The sequence below is a fragment of the Phalacrocorax aristotelis genome, chromosome 2 (assembly GCF_949628215.1).
Source record: "Phalacrocorax aristotelis chromosome 2, bGulAri2.1, whole genome shotgun sequence".
Classification (NCBI taxonomy): domain Eukaryota; kingdom Metazoa; phylum Chordata; class Aves; order Suliformes; family Phalacrocoracidae; genus Phalacrocorax; species Phalacrocorax aristotelis.
The window spans coordinates 100,741,973-100,762,748 of NC_134277.1; the positions used below are offsets into that span (position 1 = coordinate 100,741,973).

The 20,776-nt window shown below is 40.7% G+C and overlaps 1 protein-coding gene across 1 annotated transcript in view; it reads left to right on the plus strand.

Annotated features, from left to right (window-relative positions):
* TMEFF1 (transmembrane protein with EGF like and two follistatin like domains 1) overlaps positions 1–20,776 on the plus strand; it is a 125,422-nt gene that overhangs the window by 58,171 nt on the left and 46,475 nt on the right. The window contains exons 2-3 of the mRNA XM_075084492.1: positions 12,282–12,391; positions 16,987–17,116. Of these exons, the coding sequence (XP_074940593.1) occupies positions 12,282–12,391; positions 16,987–17,116 (240 nt within the window). The remainder of the gene's footprint in view (positions 1–12,281; positions 12,392–16,986; positions 17,117–20,776) is intronic.

Genomic DNA, 20,776 nt, shown 5'->3' on the forward strand with positions numbered 1-20,776 from the left:
CTATTCTACTTTTGTAAACATAGAAATAAGATTTATGACAGGTTTCCAGTTTCCAGATCTTGCAAAGCTTTCAAATCTTTTGTTACCCTCGTCACCTTTGGATGACTTGCTGGCATTTTTGGAAAATGTCAATTGGATACCCTGGATTCAGCAGGTTTCTGCCCACGTTCAGTCAGCCTTGAGCTATGCTTATAGTTGAGGCTTGCAGGAGTGGTTTCTCTTACAGTTTATCTGAGGAATGGATCTGTTCCTGGAAAACTCAGGTGACTGGAAAAAGGGAGTGGGGGACATAAGGTGTCTCACTTAGAAAATGGTGCTGGGTGCACAGGGGTGACAACTGCTCTGTCAGAGGAAACCGCACAGGTGAGAGCTGCTCGACAGTGGGAGAAATTGCAGAGCAGAGATCCTTTCCCTCACACCCTTGCAAAGACAGTTTCCTTTCTGAAAAATCGCATCTATGTTTGATTCGAGCCCAGCTTATGCTCCTGTTTTTTGTCTTCTTTCTCTCTGTCTCACCCTCCCTAGGGCAAAACACACTCCAAAAGCATGTTCATGTGTTGCTGCTCAAGAGCCAACCCCATACAATGTTGTGTTTCTGAATAAACAAGGGTTTTTCCCAGCGGGGCTATGAGGCACGTTTCTGGATTTGCATGGTGGTGTCTGCATTAAGCTCTGTCACAGTGGCACAGTTTGAATTCTGAGCAGCGATTATCAGCCATTTGAATACAGCAAATGAGTCCTACAAGCTGCATTAATACATCAACATAGCTCTTTAGTTAGCATTAGTAGCCTTAGAACGAGTTAGCATTCAATTTTCTCTCACTTTTTAAATTGACCAACATGTACTCCCTAAATCTTTTGTGTCTGCCCCGTTTTTGGTGATCATAATGATTTTCTAGGTGTGGTATTGAGGATATTTTGTTTAAAGGGAAGGTGATGAGACTGAGGAAAGATAACCATGTAGCAAAACAATTGGAGAGGGACAAGTTCTTTTGTGGCATCCTGCCTTGGCCTTGTGTTGTAGCCTTGGATAAATAATTTTATCTCTCTGTACTTTTCTTCCTCACCCATTGAAATGGACACAATAATATCTAATTTTTATCACAGTTCATATGACTTCTCTGCTTATGCTGTAACTAATGGATTGACTCTCATCTGTGTCTTTCAGAAGAGGGATCTGGTCTTCACTGCAACCTCTAGGTATTACAATATTTCACATAGCTGTTAATGATAATGGCTGGAAGTGATGAGTAATGTTTAAAATTTAAGCTATTTGGAGGCCATTTTTTAGATTTCTACTATCAAATCATGTTGCAGACAGCAACATTTTCCCCTTAGACAATGAATAATTAAGAGTAGATTAATATACTATCTGACAACATTTTGTCAGGTATTTTCTGCTGCTTTTAAGCGAGGGTTTCAAATCTGAGGAATAAATGGTGTCTTAAAATACTTGTGCACACTGTAATTCTACACACTTGTCTCCAATAGAAGGAAGACCTAGTCAAGTTAATTATTATTTGCATAAAAATCAGGTCCTCAAAATATTGCTCGTGTCCTTGATCCTCCAAGCACTTAAAGACATTCTTAATCTTACACATGATCGGTTCCATTTAGTTTGTTTAGACCGCACAGATGCTCAAGGTTAGGTCTCTGGCCAGGCATTTATAGGACTGGAACCTCAGATTACGTAAGCTAAATGGCAAAGCATCATTTCAAATAGAGTTATTCTTCATCAAAAACCATTTTGTAGAAAATAGTAGTTTTCTAGAAAATTCACCAAAAGCCACCTGGTTTTCTTGGTTTTGTAGCTGAGAAATGAAAGAACTTTGCCATCCACATAGATAGTTTTCTTCTTCTGTCTTTTTAAGTCTAAAGGAAAAATGTTGGGGTAATGGGAAGGCAGAAGGGGAGAGAGTGACGTCAGAGCCAATACTGAACACTGAAAATATTATTACTGAAAATATTGGGTTTGGAATATATGTATTTATATTTGTTTCACATTTTAAAAATATTTCTAATTTTTCCCACGAAACATACCATTCTTGGCAATCGTTTATAATAATCTGTGTAATATGCAGAGTTTGTATAATAACCTGAGTTGTGCTGTATAATCTACTTCAGCACTGTGTTGGTTTATCCCCAAAGGTCCGTGAAAACGTATTGGTTTCCTTCAGTATTTTCCATTATCCATGGGATATTTCTTTTTTTTTTTTTTTTTTAAAAACCAAACCAGAACTTATTTTAAAGCTTTCAAGATGAGTCACAAGAAAATGGCTCCCAGAAGGACGACACATCCCTAAGTGTATTAGCTGACAACCTGGGAGGCTGTTCTGCAGCTGTGACCACAGTTGCCTGTGGAGCTCTGACAGATCAAGATTCAGCTGCTCTTTAAACTTCTCTCTGGCACTGAAACCACAAGAAGAATACGGACAAGGGAAGGTGGTGGGGTTACCATAGTGTTTATAGTTGGCTTCGATTTGCCAGTCCTCCCAAATGCCTTTAAAATAAAGTAAAACAAACAGAAAGACCCTAAGCAACTTCCGTAACTTTCCTTAAAGGAAAGTGTAAATCCACAGAGCCCAAGTCTCCCTTCATGTTAGGGCTTCCAGAGCGCCAAAACCAAGCATATGTTGATGGGAACTTGAGAGCAAAGAAAATGTATTGGCTTTGTGATAAATGGACACACTTATGGTGTGCTTAAACTTCCGCTGACTTTAGCTCTTGTTTCAATGACAAAAAAACTCATGATCAGACCCTTTTACTGCTTCCCTTACTATTGCTCACAGAGGCATAGACTCCTTTTTCTGACAGCAGCACAGGGCTCTGAAGGCAGTGATCAGGGAAGGGAAATGACTGAAATGGCTATAGAAAGGCTACGTCTTCTTTGCATCAGAACACTGTTCACATCAGGGCCTGTTTCTCTTCCACTGCAGAAGAAGTTGAAGTGAGGACCAGACAAAAGAAGGAGCTGGGCTTTTACCTCCATGGCTAGGTAGATCCATTAGCCACCCATCCCCCACCTATAAATAAATACTATAATTCTGGAGGCTCGACAAGGCATGATGCCTCTCTTCCAGCTCTTAATCTGGCAAGCTGGTCCCCAGACTAAAGCAATGCCTTCAAGTTTTGTGCCAGAAATGGGATCAGAATTTATCCAGTGTCATTTTGCAATTTAGAATCGACTTGAGTTACATGTCACCTACGGATCAAAGAAGAAATTACCTGTAATGTTTATGGAAGCTAATTAGGTGCTTCAGTGTTGGTTTTTACCACTGTTTTACTTCTCTTTGGCCTTCAGGTTCTTCAAGATTATAAATGAGATCTCTCTTGTTTTGGAGTGTTTGAACAGCTTGTCATTCCTCTACAAGCTTAGGGAAATGACTGTTGTATTTACTTAACGAACAGGACTAAAGAGTTCACTTTGGTTTGTAACTGGCGTAGAAGGATTTCTTCAGGACAAAAATTCAGTAGCCAAAGCTGTAGCTTCCTGGGGAGCAGTATGCTTGCCTCCTTGGTTCTTACATGGGCAATGATGCTAGGAAGCAGGTGGAACTCCCCAATTTGGGGGCCAGGGGAGAGGAGAGTTACAACAAACCCTTAGCCAATCACTTGGAAATGTTTTGGATATTTGACCGTCCAGTCTACAGACTGAGAGACAGAGCAACTAGGCATTAAAGGAACAAAGACAAATAACATTTTCCCACTGACTGTAGTTGCACATGCTGCACAACTGTCAGGAATTAATGGAATAATTCATGCAAATGAAAAGTCCTGCCAGTTGAAAAGGGCTGGCGAAGATTACGAGCACGATTTTTGAAGTTACCCTACCAAAACGCATCCATTTGTATAGGCATCAGCATTCAGCAGCACAAGTTATATAGTATCCTAAAATGTCCATGTGTTTAGAAGTGTTTACATGATCCACGGTCTGAATTTCCAAGTCTCAATATACAAGGGCCATAGCAGTGCCCAGAGTGGAAAACAGACAAGGACCACTTATTTGCACTTGTTTGTGGCAAGGCACACTTTGCATGTGTTTGTGATTTTGTCGGGAGCCTTGTCCCGATGTATGTTCCCTCAACTCCTTCAAATAGCATGACCCTGGGCTCTTTTTCTCCAAGCAGCCACTGATTTTTCATGGACTGGTGGGAAGCTTATTGTCCCAGGCCCCTGCTGCTGTCAGATTTGGCTGAAATTTCTCAGTGAGTGCAAAAGTTGTTGGAAGAAACCAACAGAGACTCGTTTGAAGAATCGCTGCTTTTGCCCAGCCTTGATTTTCTTAGAAACAAAGATTGATAATACGTGCTGTAATCGGTCTTGCTGTAAATATGCTATATGATCATGTTTCTTTTCTAATATTTTAATTTTATGAAAAATATGCAATGACATACTAAATTCTTTATAACAGGCTTGCATAATCACATTTAATCATATTTTTGTAGTAGGACAGATTCTTCTTTGTAAGCAAGTTTTAAAGGCAGTGTCCTGGATAGTTGCTAGCAGAAAAGCACACCAGTCCTGTGTCCTTGTCCTGAAGGCCAAATTGCTGTACCGCATAACCTTGCAACAAAACTGTTTATGAGAGAAAAAAATCATTTCAAGTTCTCCCCGCGTCTTTCCCTGACTCCAGCCAATTGCACAGCTGGTCGATTTGTACCAATTGATGAAATATTCACCTACAGATTATACATAATTTCTGAAATATTGTCAAAGCTTTTAATGTAACAAAAAGGTGCCTCAACTTGCTCTACAAATACATTTTTTTAATGATGGAAAGAGGAATGCACCATGGGCTGAATCCAATATTTTGACAGAACTGTCATCCAAACACTCATCACTATGACACTTTCCTTACTTTTTTCGCACTGAATAGAGTTAGTCTGAAGCACAGTGGTAATGTGAATAATTGCAGTGTGGGAGACTCTCAGGTTCAAAGCCAATCTTGTTACCTTGCTGTGCGAGTTCTCGTTGTTAAAATTCGCTGTGGTTTCCTATTCTGTGCAAGAATACTAATTACTTTAGCAGCATGTATGCATTCTGTTTTTCTGTTTTAAAAGGAGATTACAGTGACTAGAAATGTAAAAGTATAATCATCCTAGGTAAATTGGACCGCACTTAAGCAATCAGATGTTAATGCAGTCTTGTAGAAGTAGTTTTAGGGAAATATTTCAAGCTTTATTCACTTGGATAGCGTTTTCAAGAGCCAAAGTACAGCTTTTTTTCTGCTCCGTTGAGTCTTAAATATTGCATCAAGACACAACAAAACAGGTTTTACTAGTTCTATAATACCGCTTAAGACTGTTTTGAAAACAGCAGATTTGCCATCAGCCACCCGAGGCATCCATTAACTGACCGACCGATTAAAAGAAACGTTGTCTATGTTTTGTTAGGGTAAATCTTGTTCCTTTTTTCTTCGTATAACCTCTAGGCTGTTCCAATGAATTGTCTTCTGATATGCCAGTGTGAAAGAAAAGTATACCACATCTCAGAAAAGGCATGGAAATGAGATTTAACTGTTTCAGTAATTTAAAACTTATATTTGTTTTAGATTGTCCTGTGTTACATATTTTATTTTTCTCCTTTTGTTCTCTGACTGCTTTTTTAAAAGCCTCTTTTCCTCATTCTTATCTTTCAATTATCCACACTTTCCACCTTCTTAATTTCTTATAAATTGTGTCTTGCTAAAATGTCACCTCAGGTCAGTGACAACAGCCATCTTCAAAGGGGATGTGCAGTGTCTGAATGGCACCCTCCTTATCCCTGAATCATTTCCCAGTAGAATTTGTCTTATTTTCTGGTTTTATTTCTGAAAAATATACTTTTTCCTATGAACAATATAATACAATCCATTCTGTCTTGCTTTGACTTAATTGACATGAGCAAGTATTATTTATTTGGACAAGTAATTACTAATTTGTCTGAGGGTTTCGTCTGCTCTCATATTCCTCCTTCATAACCCCAGACAATTTCTGAGAAGATTCAGCAGACAGAAACTCTAAAATGTAAATTATCACGATTTTCATAATCCACAACTGCTGAAACAGATGGGGACAGCAAAAAGATACGGATAACCTAATGTAGGGACTGTTCATTAGCTACCAAAAAAATGGTATTTTCGGGTTTTGTCAATGATACATACTTGTTTTGGAAGGTCATGGTTCTGAAGGCATCATGTTTTAGGAATACTTTGTGCTCTAACCATTGAAGTGAGAAACAACACTCACTCCTTTGGTTGCAGGGACAGGTAGCAGTGGCCAGTCACTCACTGTCTGCTAGGATGTTTCAGTGAAACACTTCAGTACATGAGATAATAAAAAGCAGGGGTAAATACTAGGTGGTTTCTTCAAATGGCTTCAGTGGCAGGTGTCAAAAAAATTGGTGCAAAGCCTGGGGGCTTCCTTTCCCCTAGAACTTGTTTGTGTACAGGTATGCATCTGTGCAGTACGTGCTGGCTGGTCTTAAGATAAACCATCTTTACCACACAGGCACAAAGCAGGTGGAACAACACTTCACCTTCAGTATTTGGCATATGTTAGGTGAGTTTGGCTCCTAGTTTTTCTTTTTGCTCCAGAAACACAGCACATAAATTGGAAGAAGAAAGACACAGAAGGCGTCAGGTTAGGGCTGGTGGATGTGGCACACTGAAGCTGGTAGAAGATAAAAATATCCTTCTGTGTCCACCACGCAAACAACCTCTGCTTCCCATCTCCTGCAAGGAACTAAGATATGTGTGTGTGCGCGTGAGTGTGCCCGAGTCCGTGTCCTTGTTTCACATTTCTACTGCACGAACTAGAAGCCCAACATATGGTTTCACTATCTTAAAAGAAGCCACAGAGTCTCCAGGAAAAAGGCTATTCTTAGCTAATCTCACTATTGGGGTAGCGTCATGCCAGTAAGGGGAATGCTCCATCTCTGCCAGTCATTGCTTCTTCAGTGGTTCTGCAAAGCAATCCCGTGAGATTCAGAGATTCATTTTCCCCTTAAACTTATTTCAGCTGGCAAAGCAGAAATATGCTGTTTCTTGAATGTTGCTCTGATGTTTTGAAGGGGGCAGAGAAAATATAGTGGATGAGATGTAAAGAAAGATTGGTTAAGGAGGCAAACTGGTGTAGTAGGTGTAGTAGGGACCAGTAGGGAGTTGAAGACCTACAATAAAATAAATAAAAACAAGTTCTGTTGTATATGGCTGTAACTTTTATTTATCTGTGAGATTTGTACCCAGTGGCTGAAATGGGGAATAAATTAAATAAATGAGTGCTGCCTCACTTCAAACACACATGCCAGCACTTCGCCTGCATCAGAAGAAGTAGATCACATGCAGAGACTCCCAAAATTACGCCTCCTGTGTGTAACAGCTCTGTAAGCAGTGGCAGTACTGGGTGCACCTTGAAAGACCAATGGGATGGGGCTGACCTTGTAGATTAAGACACCTAAATGTAAATGATTATGTGATGATCTGTACATGTGAGCAAAGTGTCTGAGCCAACGTCAGAGCCGCTGTAGGCAATGGTAATCTAAAGTGATTTAAGCTACTACCAGCTGCGATGCTCATATGTCTGCATGGGACTGGTAGGATCTATGGGAGAGCTGTGCTGTTTTGTTCGGAGCTGGCAGCTGGAGGCGAGCAGCAGTATTGCAGGGTCATCCAAAATATATTTTTTGCAGCAATTTTATTTACCTGTGATGTCACCCAAACTCACCTTCATGGTTCAAGTGGACAGGCTGTGCTTGGGAACAACTAGGGCGTAGGACTGTCTCTGAGTGTCATCTTTGTTGTGGGGCAAAGGGTGTGTCTGGCAGGTGAAGTTTTATTCAAGAGTTTAAGACACGTTATTACCGTACTTGTCACGTGAGCAGCTCAGCTTTATAATCCTTAAGGAAAAGGTTTTCTTTTTTTTTTTTTTTCTCCTATTAAGTTCTCCAAACATTCCTAAATAATTTGCCAAAACCAGAATGACCACCAGACAGAGAAGCCAATCTGGAGTCATATGACTGACTCCCAGAATCACATAGGATATAGGTTTTCTTCTCATCAAATTTTGATTCTCTTCTGTCTCCTGAGAGCTCATTCAGTCATAATGCCACTATCTCCAGTATACTTTGTGGGCTCTAACATACCCTCACACAACATATTTTCTCCTCTGAACCCTTTCCCAAGCCAATCTTGACCTACTTCAGCTGTTCTTACAATTTTGGCAGCTCCCCTGGTTGGGGTCTTACCCGTAGGAAACGGAAAACAGGCAGGCAGGCTGAGAGTTTTTTTTCCCAAGGCACAGCTGAAATAATCAGGAGGGCCAAAGCTGGCAGCACAGCTACTAAACCCATCCACTCACTTCCACATGGGAAAGGTATTTTTTTGGTTCTTTATATCTATTCATCATTACTTTGTACTATTGCTAACCCCAGGAGACACAAGTTCTGAAAAAACAAATTGCTTACGAAGTTACCAGATTTGCCCATCTTAAATTCCATTTTATTCTCAAGGTATCCAGATGGAAGCAACGTGTTCAATGTACTTAAACCTACAAATTTGATTTCATCTTCAGGTTCAGCATTTTGACAAGTGTAATTTAGCTTATAATAAGAGGTTCACACTTCAGAGCAATGCATTTTGAGGTCACAGGCAAAAAGCCAATCTCCAGCTACTTGTATCAAGCTATACTTCAAACTCCCCGAAAGGAGTCAAAATGGAGAAGGCTTTCCTCATTTTTCTTGATGTATCAAATTATCACAAGGTGAATTCATTTCAAAAGAGAGAAAAAAAAAACCAAACCCAAAAGACCTTGATGTGGGTCTTTGCAGCCAAATTCCTGCAAGCTGCTCTGTGCTGGTCAGCCCTCACACCACCAGGAAGTGTATTGGCTGCACAGATACTAGCAGATCATTTTTAATACCTCATTTCAGGTCTTTGGAGATTAATTTTATCATAAATTTGGAAGCCTGATTTAATTGCGCTAATTATATTTTCTCCTGGGAGTTGATGGATTACTACTTACCATCTTCTTTGCCGTATGTAATGAATCACACTGAGGCTTTCTCTTATTTATACCTGCTAAAAGTCTAGGATATGAGATGCGATAGGCATTAAAGAAACATGTAAGAAATTACCCTAAACCATTCGCTACGTGTTCTTACTCCTTTCATAGATCTGTTCTCACATATGATGATAATGATTCTGTTCTTCTGGAAATAATTGCAGAAGCTCGATTTTAATTCTCTCTCCATGGGGAATCCACTGAAGGGAGAGCATATTTCAGGCGTGCGAGACATCCACTGTTCCTCATCACATCGCTTTATTAACATCCATTCTCATCTATTAATTTTTGAACCGAACACTGTAGATGTGGGAGTCATTATAGCCACCACACTCCTCCGTACTTGTGAGTCCATCAGATGCAATCATGCTTATGTTGGAGGCTTGATTTCATGGCTGCTGGAATTTGCCACTGAATGGAAGCAGGTATTAGGTGAATTCCTACATAGAATAAAGTTCATCTGTCACGTTTAAGTGCCAGTCACCAGGGTATCTTGTTTATTGTACAGTTTTGGAAATCACACCGGTCCCGGGTCTCTGAATGACCTTCCCTGCTCAGCAATCATCTCATGCAGAAAAGCTTATAATCAGTATTTATCATTTATGTGGAAGGAAAACCAGCCCACTCCTAAAATGAAGTAATCATTAAAGCAGTGTGCTTTCTGTCATCTTAATTCCTCCTGTGGATTTAAAAAAAACCAAAGGAAGTCTCAGTTTCTTTGAGTGAGGTGGGCTCATAAGGGCTGATTCCCCACCCCCATCTTCACATCTCCTGTTACAGTTTTGTTCTGAAATCTTTCCCTTTCTCACTGGCTTTTGCAGCCAGAGCAATAGCTAAGTTAGGGACAAGTATACCTCTGGTTCAGCCTTGATGCTGAACTGCTAGCTGGGGACTGTTTCTGACTCCCCCTTGGTCCCTCCCCTCCCATGCAGAAAAGTGAGGCCCCTTGTCCCACCCTGCCCCAGCAAAGAGGCTCCTTCCTGGGCGGTCGTGTGCCCTGCTCACACTGGGGGACACAGAGGTTGGGGCAAAGTCTGCGCTACACTGCTTGGGTGGTCGGACACCGTGTAGCCCTTCAGGATTTCATGCGAAAGTTGCAGCTAACAAGGGGTTTCTTCTGCTGATGGGGCTATCGGGTAGGATGCTGCTAAGCACCGACTCCAGCGAGCTCAGCTGAGAGTTGAGAAGGAGGACCCACATCTCTTTAGTTTCCTGAGCTGGTGAAAACAGGATTTTGAAAGCTGCTTATGCTGTAATTTGTCTGGTTACTCCCTTTTATAAATTGCATTTTTTTATATGCAGTATCACCTAAAGATGGATCCTTCTTTCAGATATGACAATCATTTCCCCTTGTTAATCTTGATATTTTGTTCATCTTTGCAGAACAGATCTTCACGAGGAGAAAGAAAGGCACATTTCCTTCAGGAGGGAGTTATGAACACACTAAATTGAAAAGCTGCGATGTTCTATCACATTAACTCGGTCCTTACAATGCAGCAGTCGCACTTGATAAATGGCAACATTAAGAATAACATTAGAGAACACATGGAGGGGGTTGTGATGGCAACCAGGATACCTAAACACCCGGTGTTACATGCATTGCCCTACTCATTTATGCCTTTGGATATGATGGACATAGGGAAAAAGAAAATCAGTATTTTTTCAAATTTTTTCACAGTTGACAAAATAGAGTCATAGAATCATAAAATAATAGAATCAGTAAGGTTGGAAAAGACCTAACTGGACCTTCTGTTGAGCTGTAATCCTGAAACTTCAGTGCTATGAAAAAATACTTAATTGTGCTATGTTAAATATAGACATATATGACACGTACCATGATTTATTACACAAATTATTATATGATTATATATTTATTTCCGCAAACTATGTGTGTGGGTGCATAATGTTACATAAACCCACAGGAGCAGTTTTCCAAGGTGTCAGTCACTGTCATACCGAAGTGCTGACACTGCTGTGAGCAGGAGGGTGATGGCCTGTTTAAAACTGTGAAGTGGCAGCCAGCATTATTTTCTTCTGCTTTTGACCTACCTTTCCCCATTGCTGAACGGCTGGTGTTCAGTGCTTTCTTTAAGCCGGCTATCTGGATAGGGCTTGCTCATTAAATGTCACAGACATTATTTTCAATCACACCGCTGCCAATGAGTCTCTTTAGTGGGTCATATTACTGTGGTGTCCTGGAGGTTTCTGACTCGAGCCGAAGCACAGACAACTTCGAATGATATCTTTGATATCAGTGCAGCCTTAAACGGTGGCAGGGGATTTTTCCAGAGCCCTTGGTGTTATTTTCACCTCTTTATTACAATCAATAGTAACAGCACTGTTCCCATGCAGCCTGGTGAGGTCATGTTTGGGCTAACACTGACCACTTCCTTTATCCCACCAGTGCCTTCTTGTGCTCTCTCTTCTATATATAATTCAAATCAAATACTTATTTCAAAAGAATATATTTATTCTCCTTTAAAACTACCCTTGGATATGATGCTTAAAAAAGGTTGAAGCCATTTAATCAACTCTTATGTTGGAGCTATTGCCTATGCAGTTGATGCGTACAGCCCCCTGGTTTCCCTCTTGCCAGCTGTACCTCTGCTGCAAGCTTAGTGAGGCAGGAGCTGCATTTGTGCTCCATATTTTTATGCAGCAGCTAACACAGAGGGCTCTGGTTCATTACTCTGGCTCCTAGAGTGCAAGGAAATTATAATAGTTTAAACACACTTTGGCTTATTTTTAGTCTGAAGAGTAACAGTGTGGGCAAGGCAAAGATTGGAAAAGCGGGTAGAGAAATTCTGATCATCTAGCTTTTCTTCTTCAGGAGCTTTGTGGCGAGTAAGGCAAATAGAGGCAGTGGGAGAAAGACATGGGCTATGGTTTATGTAAAGTTCCTGATTCCTGCTAGGCATAATTTCTGCAGAAGGTTTTGTACTGGGGGCAGGGGGGACATGGAAGGGAATCTGGGTGGCGTAAACACGTGCCTGCTCTGTGTCTGTTTGCACGGTGAACCAGTGTTTAGCCACAGCCGCTGTGCCTGCCAGGCAAAGCTGCCTCTGGGGAGCAGGACGGAGCCAACACAGGGCAGCCCTGGGAACAGCTCTGGCTTTTTCCTTTCATTTCTTTAGGGGGGTAAGACAGCGGGGTGGGGGCTCAGTGAGTTTCGGGACAAGACAGTCCTCAAAATCACTCATCTTACAATTTCTTTTCTGTCTCCTTTTTCTATTTTTTCAACAGAGTTAAACGTAAGGGAATCTGACGTAAGAGTGTGTGATGAATCGTCATGTAAATATGGAGGAGTGTGCAAGGAAGAGGGAGATGGCTTGAAATGTGCGTGTCAGTTCCAGGTACGGGCTGCTCACCTTTTTGTTTGCCATTTCTGACCAATCTTTCAGGTGTGTTGAAGTATTTGTGGAATCACCACTTCAAAAATTTTGCTCATCAACAGGTTTATGTAGTCTAACCATAGGCTCCTTTATTAATGGCACTGATTGGGATGGTGTGTGACCATACTTCACCAGGGTGTGCTCAGGGAGCAAATGAAGAGCGTAGCAGCACGTTAGCTCCCCGCACGGTTTTGGTAAGTCAGCCAGCAGCACAGACCGACGTGGGGAAGAACGGAGGGCCACCACGTGCCAGGCACCCACGGCCCCCGCGACCAGCACGAGCAGAGGTGGGGAGTGCCGGACGACAGCCACTCTCTGCCTCTCTACCTTGCCTCATCCTGCCCTGAGTCCCGAGATGGGAGGGGAGGTGACCAGGAGCAGGGCATCCAAGTGTTGTCACACACACCAGATGGAGCTTTATAATTTAAATGCATAACTTATTATGGATTGCTTACTCTAATACCCAGTATTTGGAGGATTCTTCCCTGCTCTGCTGGTGGCCAAATGTGGTACATTAGACCCTGGAAGATCTTAAGGCATTTTGAAAATGAGATAATAACAGGATCACCAGTGATCATAAGGTTTTTGAATGATAACAGTGAATTTGTCCCACTCAGGAAAACAAAAGGTTTGGAAATTTTTTTTAAAAATATCCTCTGCACTTTTAAAAAGTAGTAAAGTAGTAAATAGCAAGTTCAATTTGCTTTGTTGGGTTTTGAGCCTTTAGTTTACAGTTCTTGTAACTATAATGGCAATCCTTCCTCCCCTACTGCCCCCCAGTTTTTAAAGAAAAGAGAATACTGAGGGTCTTTTTTTTTTTTTTTTTTTTTTTTTTTTACAGTTTACACCCAGGACAAATGTGTCAAATATTATGAAATGCCTGGTAAAACTGGAAGAGGTGTCAGTCTTATCAAACAACCCTAGAGTGGGCTATCTTTTAGTGTTTTAAAAATAATCGTGTGTTGTGTTCCAATCAATAATAAATCAAGGGGAACCAGAATCGCAACAGTGTGTATGTGATCTTACACTGGTTTTGGATTCCAGTGTTTCAGAGCTGGCTTTTGATGTGGTGTTGTTCAGGAGGGCACCTATGCCGAGGGCATCCTGCAGCTTACGTCCCATAAGAACAATGGGACCTGACTGCCTTTCAAAGGGAGGAAAATTTCCTAGGAGAAGGTTTATTCATCAGCCTTCACTCTGTAACTTTTATTTATGAAAAATAATAACATCAAAACCCAGTAATGATTAAAAAAAATTAAAAGAAATTCAACCCTAGTCTAAGCAAAGGTTTCATTTATTGTTTGTAGGTGGTAAATTTTACAACTTCCTAATATCCAGGTCAGGAGGACTAAAAAAGATATTTTTTCTTAAAGAACCCATCTTTAAAGCTAGTATTATTTTAAAGCTAATTATAACTTTACTTGTACGTCTTGAAAAATTTAAGGAAAGTCTAAGGATGAGGAGAATGTATTGTATTTTTCAGACATAACAGGTTGAATTCTTCCTGTAACTCTCAACCTTAATTATTTATCTGCATCTAGCACCACCAAAATATCCCAGGCAACAAACACCCAGCATGAACTGTTAGGTTTTCTACATGCAAGACTATCTGATAGCTAGGTAAGTTTGTTTTGCAGACATTGCAAGGCTTCGAAAAGGAGTTATGCAAATTTGTGTACAGTGGTTCAGCTGAACGCGCGCTGAAAGGAAGAGGCGGGGATACCAGCCTGTTCTCCCTGAAGCGCCTTTCCTATTCCCCACAGCTGGGACAGAGCGTGTGGATATATCGACCCCTGGTCCGATCCAGCCAGCCATTTCTTACGCTCTTAAAACTGCAGTTTTTAGAAGAACGCACTCTAGTGAGAGAGTTGCCAAATTAAAATGGTCTCAGGTCCACGTGCTGGTCAGGTGAGGATTTTCCTGCTGGAGGGGGGCTGCTGCCAGGTGTGGGGCTACAGCCCTGGCTGCCTGACAGTGGGGCATTTTGGGAAACAGAGGGGCACGGCTATTCGCAGCCATCTCTGAACTAAGTCCAAGGCTGGCACAAACCATCCCTCAGATTTGGGAAAATATATAGAGGTTTCTTCTCCCTTCCAGGCATCACCACTCTTTCTTCCTCCTCCTTATCTGTCCCCATTCCCAACCTGGCAGAATTTCTTAACTGTTTGGTCTTCTTTAAATATTAATGAGTCATAGTTTTTGCTCCTGGCATCCTCTTTGGAGATGGTGGGCTGCCAAATGTCAGCTTTGTCACTGAAACAGCTATAACGCTGTGGCAGCAAGAGCTTTGCAGGCCACGACCTCTCTGAACACCTTGTAGGCTTTCTCTATCTTGCCAAGTCACCTAACGTAAAGCAAGATACTGAAGTTTGATTCCCCAGAATCAAATTTACAAATTAGACTGTAGGAGGGGTGCTGGCAGATTCAGCTGGGCTCTGCTTGCAGTGACCTTAACGATATCCTGACTTTCTGCAGGTCTAGTCAGGAAAAAGGATAACTCCATTTTTATTACAATGGAGGTGGGGGATAATACATAGTCACCAAACTTTTGGAAAAGTCTTTTGCTGTAATTTGGATGATGTTTTACAGAATCTAAATTAAAAACTGATCAACACCTAGGGAGTGTGTTGTGGACCAGCAGGGGGACATGAGGTGAGAGAGACCGGCGTGGGGCCGCTTTTTCAATCTCAATAAGAAAGACTTGGCAACAAATGGGTTAATAAAATAACTGCTTTAATAAAACAGAATATGAAAAGGAATGTAGATAGCAAGTAGACCTTACATCCCTCCAGATGCTGGGCACCCCACAATCACACAGCACTGGATGGAGCCCTGATGGATTTTCTCATGGGATGCTGTGCAGAGCAGATCCTGTCCATGGAGAGATGCTCTGCCTTTTGGTCATCTGAGCTATTAGAGTATTTCCTCACAAAAAACCAACTCTACTCCTAAAGGACTTTTGCGTGAGAACTTTTGGCTGCACTGTGCCAAATCACTAAAGGCCTACCAAACTGTAAAAAAAGAATCACTTTGCCTCTCATTTTCTATCCTCAGGACAGAAACCTGCAACGTTAAAACATCACACAGCAACTTTAAGATTCAATAGAGAATTATCTGTTGGAAAGCGTTGTTCCCCCCATCAGTCACCTGTTTAATTATTCCTTAGAAGTGACTGTTCAGTGCGAGATGTGACAGGACTGACAGTTGTGGTTGAGTGTCTGAGAGCTACCGACTATCGGAAAGTATTACAAAACTGTTAGAAATAATATTCAGAGCTGGCAGCATGATTTATTTCTGTCCGTGGATGCTTAGTTCATTCTCAGTTGGTCATCTATGGCAGGATGACAAAGGAAGAAGGATAATTCCCTTCAACACTATGTTTTAAAAATTGAGTATTTTGAGGTTTGTGCATGCCAAAGCACAAAGAAACTGTTGTGGCAGAGACTGTCATTTGGAATTTGGAGAAGAAACTCTTGTCCTTTTGGGTCAGTTTTGTTTAACTAATGCTGCTATTTCTGTGTGAACTCTCACTGGTTGAACTATACCGCTTTAATCATACACTTTTTAAGGTTAAGAAATGTGGTGGCTAGTCTGTGTTTTTCTTCATTGCTTTTTGTTGTTTGGGTTTTTTTTCACCTTAGGGTTTTAAAGATGCAAAAGGTATCTGGAATTACAGTTACCATTGCCGTCCCAAACAGGGCAGCTTCTCCTTTTCCACACAGTGAAGTGGGGTTTGGATCTCCAGTTCAGCAGGGAGCAGTGCAGCACTCACCGGTGTTAGGTGGATTGGCTGCCTCAGTGTGTTCCCCAGCGTTTTAGTACACATTATACATACAAGGGGTATATAATCCATGTCGCTTAGAATGTAACAAAATAGCAAAATACAGGCTACCTCTGCCAAAGCCATTCGGAATGATACATTTTCCTTTCTTCCTTTCTTTTTATTAAATGTACTAATGCTACTGACTTCAAGCTCAGAATTTTTCAGCATAGTAATACAAAAACATTATTATAGTTGTTGACCAAGTAAAACAGTCTCATGATGCTCATGAATTTAATGGGGATGGTGATTGTTTCCACCTCCCCTGAAAGATCCCTCTATGATCAAAAACTCAGCAAATCTGCCCTTTAGCACTGATCACCTTAAATTTTCCTTTGCTCAGTTTCAGCCCACTGTGCCTAGTCATGCATTCTTCTATTATCTTGAAGAAGTTTTCTCCTTTCTCAGTGTGTTTATCCTTCAAATACTTCTAGATGCTTGTCATATTGCCTCTAGCCATTACTGAGTCCCACTATAGTTATTTTGTTCTTTTAATCTTTCCTACTGAATTCCTATATTCAGCCCATATGGAGTTGGACTATTATTTCAGTGATGTGAAAGGAATACAGAGAGTGATGTTGAGAAACTAATGTATTTTAAATCTTCCTTTAACGAGCAGGGCTATAAGTTACTGCTAGTAGTTCATATTTACACAACTATCTTCCTGTATCTTAATATGCTTTTGAGATTAATCACGTTTTTGTGTGACTGAGTTACTTTATACTTTCTTTTTCAGTGTCACACAAACTATATTCCTGTTTGTGGATCAAATGGAGACACTTACCAAAATGAATGCTTCCTCAGGAGAGCCGCTTGCAAGCATCAGAAAGAGATAACAGTGGTATCAAGAGGACCTTGTTATTCTGGTATGTAAAACATCACTTTGCGTCACTAATGAATGATGTTAGATGGTTAGCTCTTTAGTTTTGCCCTTAATTCCAAACATTGCGATTTTCATGCTTTTCATAGAATGAAATAACGTGGAAACCCCAAGTCCTCTTTAGCAATGGAATATTTTCATAGAGAAGAAATCTGATATATCTTCTGATATGCTAACAGGTTAATTAATAAACATTAAAAGTAGAAATACTTTATCTGAGAAAACAGTTTGTGAATGCTTCTGTTGTATGTATAGAGGAGCCTTGATATTCATCAAAAGGCTTACAACAAATTTGGAGCAGGCTCCACATTAGTCATTCCTTCAGGGCTTATTTTTTGGATGTACAAAATTAGTGTGACATTCAGCAAGTGACACTGATCATCCTGACTGCCACCCTACTTGTATTCAAGGCATCATCTTTGACTAAAATCACTTTGGGTCATTACATTGAAGGTATGCACAACTCTTACAAAATCATTGTACCTCACATTTCCTGCCCTTTTCTGTCTTTCCACACACTTAAAACAGATTTTCCACATGCTTAAGATACATGAGACAGGTTTTCACCATCTTGAATATTGGAGTGTGCTCTTGGACACAGAAGCTTTAGCCACCAGAGGTCTTCTGAACCTCTAGACAGATTCAAAACTGGTGAGACCAGACATGTCGCTGGATTTCTCAGAATGAAATTAAATGACTCAGTAGCATCAACAACTGCATTCATTGGTACACAAATAACACACCAAAAAATTTACGTTGTGGGACATCCCTCATCTTTTGATACAAAATAGTTACTCGGATTAGCCTAAGCGAGGTTACACCTGTGTGGCAGCCAAAAGCATGGTTATAGATCAGGTGCACACATCGAGCTAGCTTTATGTTGTCTAGTCTAGTTATCGATGACAATTTAGAGGTAGCAGCCTGTAACTCACAGGTAGCTGCAGCCTCCTACCTGGAATTCAGGGTAAATATCTGGGCAGAGTACCTAGGCCAAGTTCCTTACTGCTGCCGCCAGTTCCAGAGCTACCACATTTAAATGCAGTGTAGCTGTGTTTTGCCTGAGCTGCCTTTGACTGCAGCACAGACTTATACTGAGATTTGGGGTCATTTACCAAGGTCCAAAATGACCTATGACATTGGTCCTAGAACCAAAGGAAAACCTGCGTTTCGTGCCCAGCTCAGCCACATAATTCCAGCATACCTCAGGCAGGTGACTGAATCTACCTTCTTTCTCAATCTCCCACCTATAAATTATCTCCAGACACTGCAGAAATAGGAAAAAAATGCATTATAGTTTTGGAGCACTCACATATTCCTATAACAACACCCAAGAACTATGAAGGATTGAACTGAGGATATATAAGTCAATAATTCTTTTAAATTTCATACCCAAATTATTTTAAGAAACAGACTTACAACACAAAGTTTCTTTGCCTCACTAAAACAAAATACTAGGATAATGTTTTGGGAACAACAACTAAAGAGTGATTATTTTTATATGACTTCTACCCTAGTAAGAAAAAGACATTTTGAAATGAAAAATTGATTCTTCTCAGACTCAGGTTGCTTGCAGCTAATTACTACGTTACTGAGCTTTTTTTTGAGTTTTTTTTTTTGAGTTACTGGGATTTTATTTTTTTTTAACCTCCCTCACCTTTTCTTTAAGTCCTACGTAAAACCCAGGAAACACAGCATAATTTTTATCACTTAGTGTTATAGATACAGACATGTGCTGAGACACAATTGATCAGAAAGTACTGAGAACACATTTCCAAAACTGAGGATGCAATTCAGGCTGCATACACTGGTGCAATTTAAAGTCTTCAGCGGGCAGCTACCAGATTGGTACCTGTGACCCTGAGCGTCTGACGTGCTCCAGCTGATGTGAAGATATTGGACGATAAAAGCCATCCTCTGGAACCAATCCATGCCCTGGTCATCAAGAAGTCAGTATATTTGTATTCTTGATCTGTAATACACATATATGGAGAATCAAAATCCCAAATTTCAAAAAAATCCTTTACAGATCCCCATTAATTTTTACCGTGTGCTTCCGAATTTGCTATGAAAATGTGTTGTTCTGGGACATCATTGGGAGCTAAGTATAGGCTCACTGGTTTCCTATCAGAGTTTCGGTTTTTCAGAGCAAAGCTTCATCCTGGCAGGATGCACCCAAGACAACAGGGCAAAATTCCCCCAAAGTGTTGTAACAACTATTTAATATTTAAAGTACACCAGACTTCTGAATCTCATACAAGAAAGAAATACTTCCCATTTGCTAGGGATTGATACTTTCTGAGGCTATGGCACTGGAACAGACTATACTGAGCGATTTATTCAGACCTATTTCTTGGCAGGTAAAATTCTGATTAAACTTTTATAGTCATTTCATAATTATGCCGCATATAACAGCATAATTTCCTGTGTCCAAGTGCTGTTACAGTTGCAAAATCCTAAAATAAGCAACGTTAAAAAAAAAAAAGAGTCAATTAGAGGTGCTTTAGAAATTAACAAAATGCAAGCTTTGGCATTAAAAATGGTGTTTTAGAGAAAGATAATAGAATATATGGCTGAAGTTTTCAGGAATGCACAAATAGGTCTTAACATTGTCAAAGCTCATTTTTCAATGAAAGTGACGTCAGGTTTTTTTCAAAATACTGAGTTTACAGAGGTGTTTCCATGCCTAATTACCCCTGGCACAGGCTGTGATGACACGGGGCTGTGGGTTTCAGCCAATGCACGTAGCCCCACGTTGCAAAATACACAGAAACTAGGAAAATGAGCGAAATGCAGCTTTAGCGTTCTCTTTGCTTAATACCTTAATGTACCTTTGAGAAATGATGGCTCAAATCAAGGTATATACAATTTTGGTCTACACCTAACCTGGCCTTTTGCATTCATAAAAAAGCAATCATCTGGTCTGTGCCAGGGCTGCGAAGCCAAGTCCTTGCTAATACTACTTCCCATCTTCCACAGCTTCTCCTCCTTGCTCTGTGGGATTATGTCATGAATAAGATCAGAGCACTGTCCCAGCCTTTTCCTTTTGTTCTTTATTTCTCACTCATATCAGTTCCCAGTTTGCAGTTCAGCCCACAACCAAGTGCAGGGACAGAACCATCCAGCAGGCATGGGGAGATGGCAACACCTACACCAGCACTCTTGCCAAGCTCACAGCATCAGCGGTCTTGCTGCTGACCTGAAACCTTGATCAGTTCATAAAGGATGACATTGCACTGAAATTCATTCATGTTATGCCATCCTCTGCCGGAGGTTCTCCTGAACCGGCTTGCTAAACAGATATAAGAAACCGTGAAGAGAGGGCGGTCAGGGTGCTCAGAGCGTTGAGAAGGAGTGTCACCAAGTCGCTTGATTTCTCCTGCATTCTTTTGTTGGTGAATTTCTCTTTTATTAGTTTAAATAAAATAAATTAATTTAGTAAATAAGAAATAGACCTTTGCAATTCGTTTCTAAGAATGTGTTCCTGTGGCCTGCACACAGAGCCAGGATTTTGACTGCTGTCAGATTTATATTATGTGCACTTGAAAATATAACCACACAATGATGTAGTACTTGATACACTGTGCTTATAGATTCTCAGTGTACTGTATATATTTTGAAGGCACAGTGCATTGCTTTTTCTATTGGG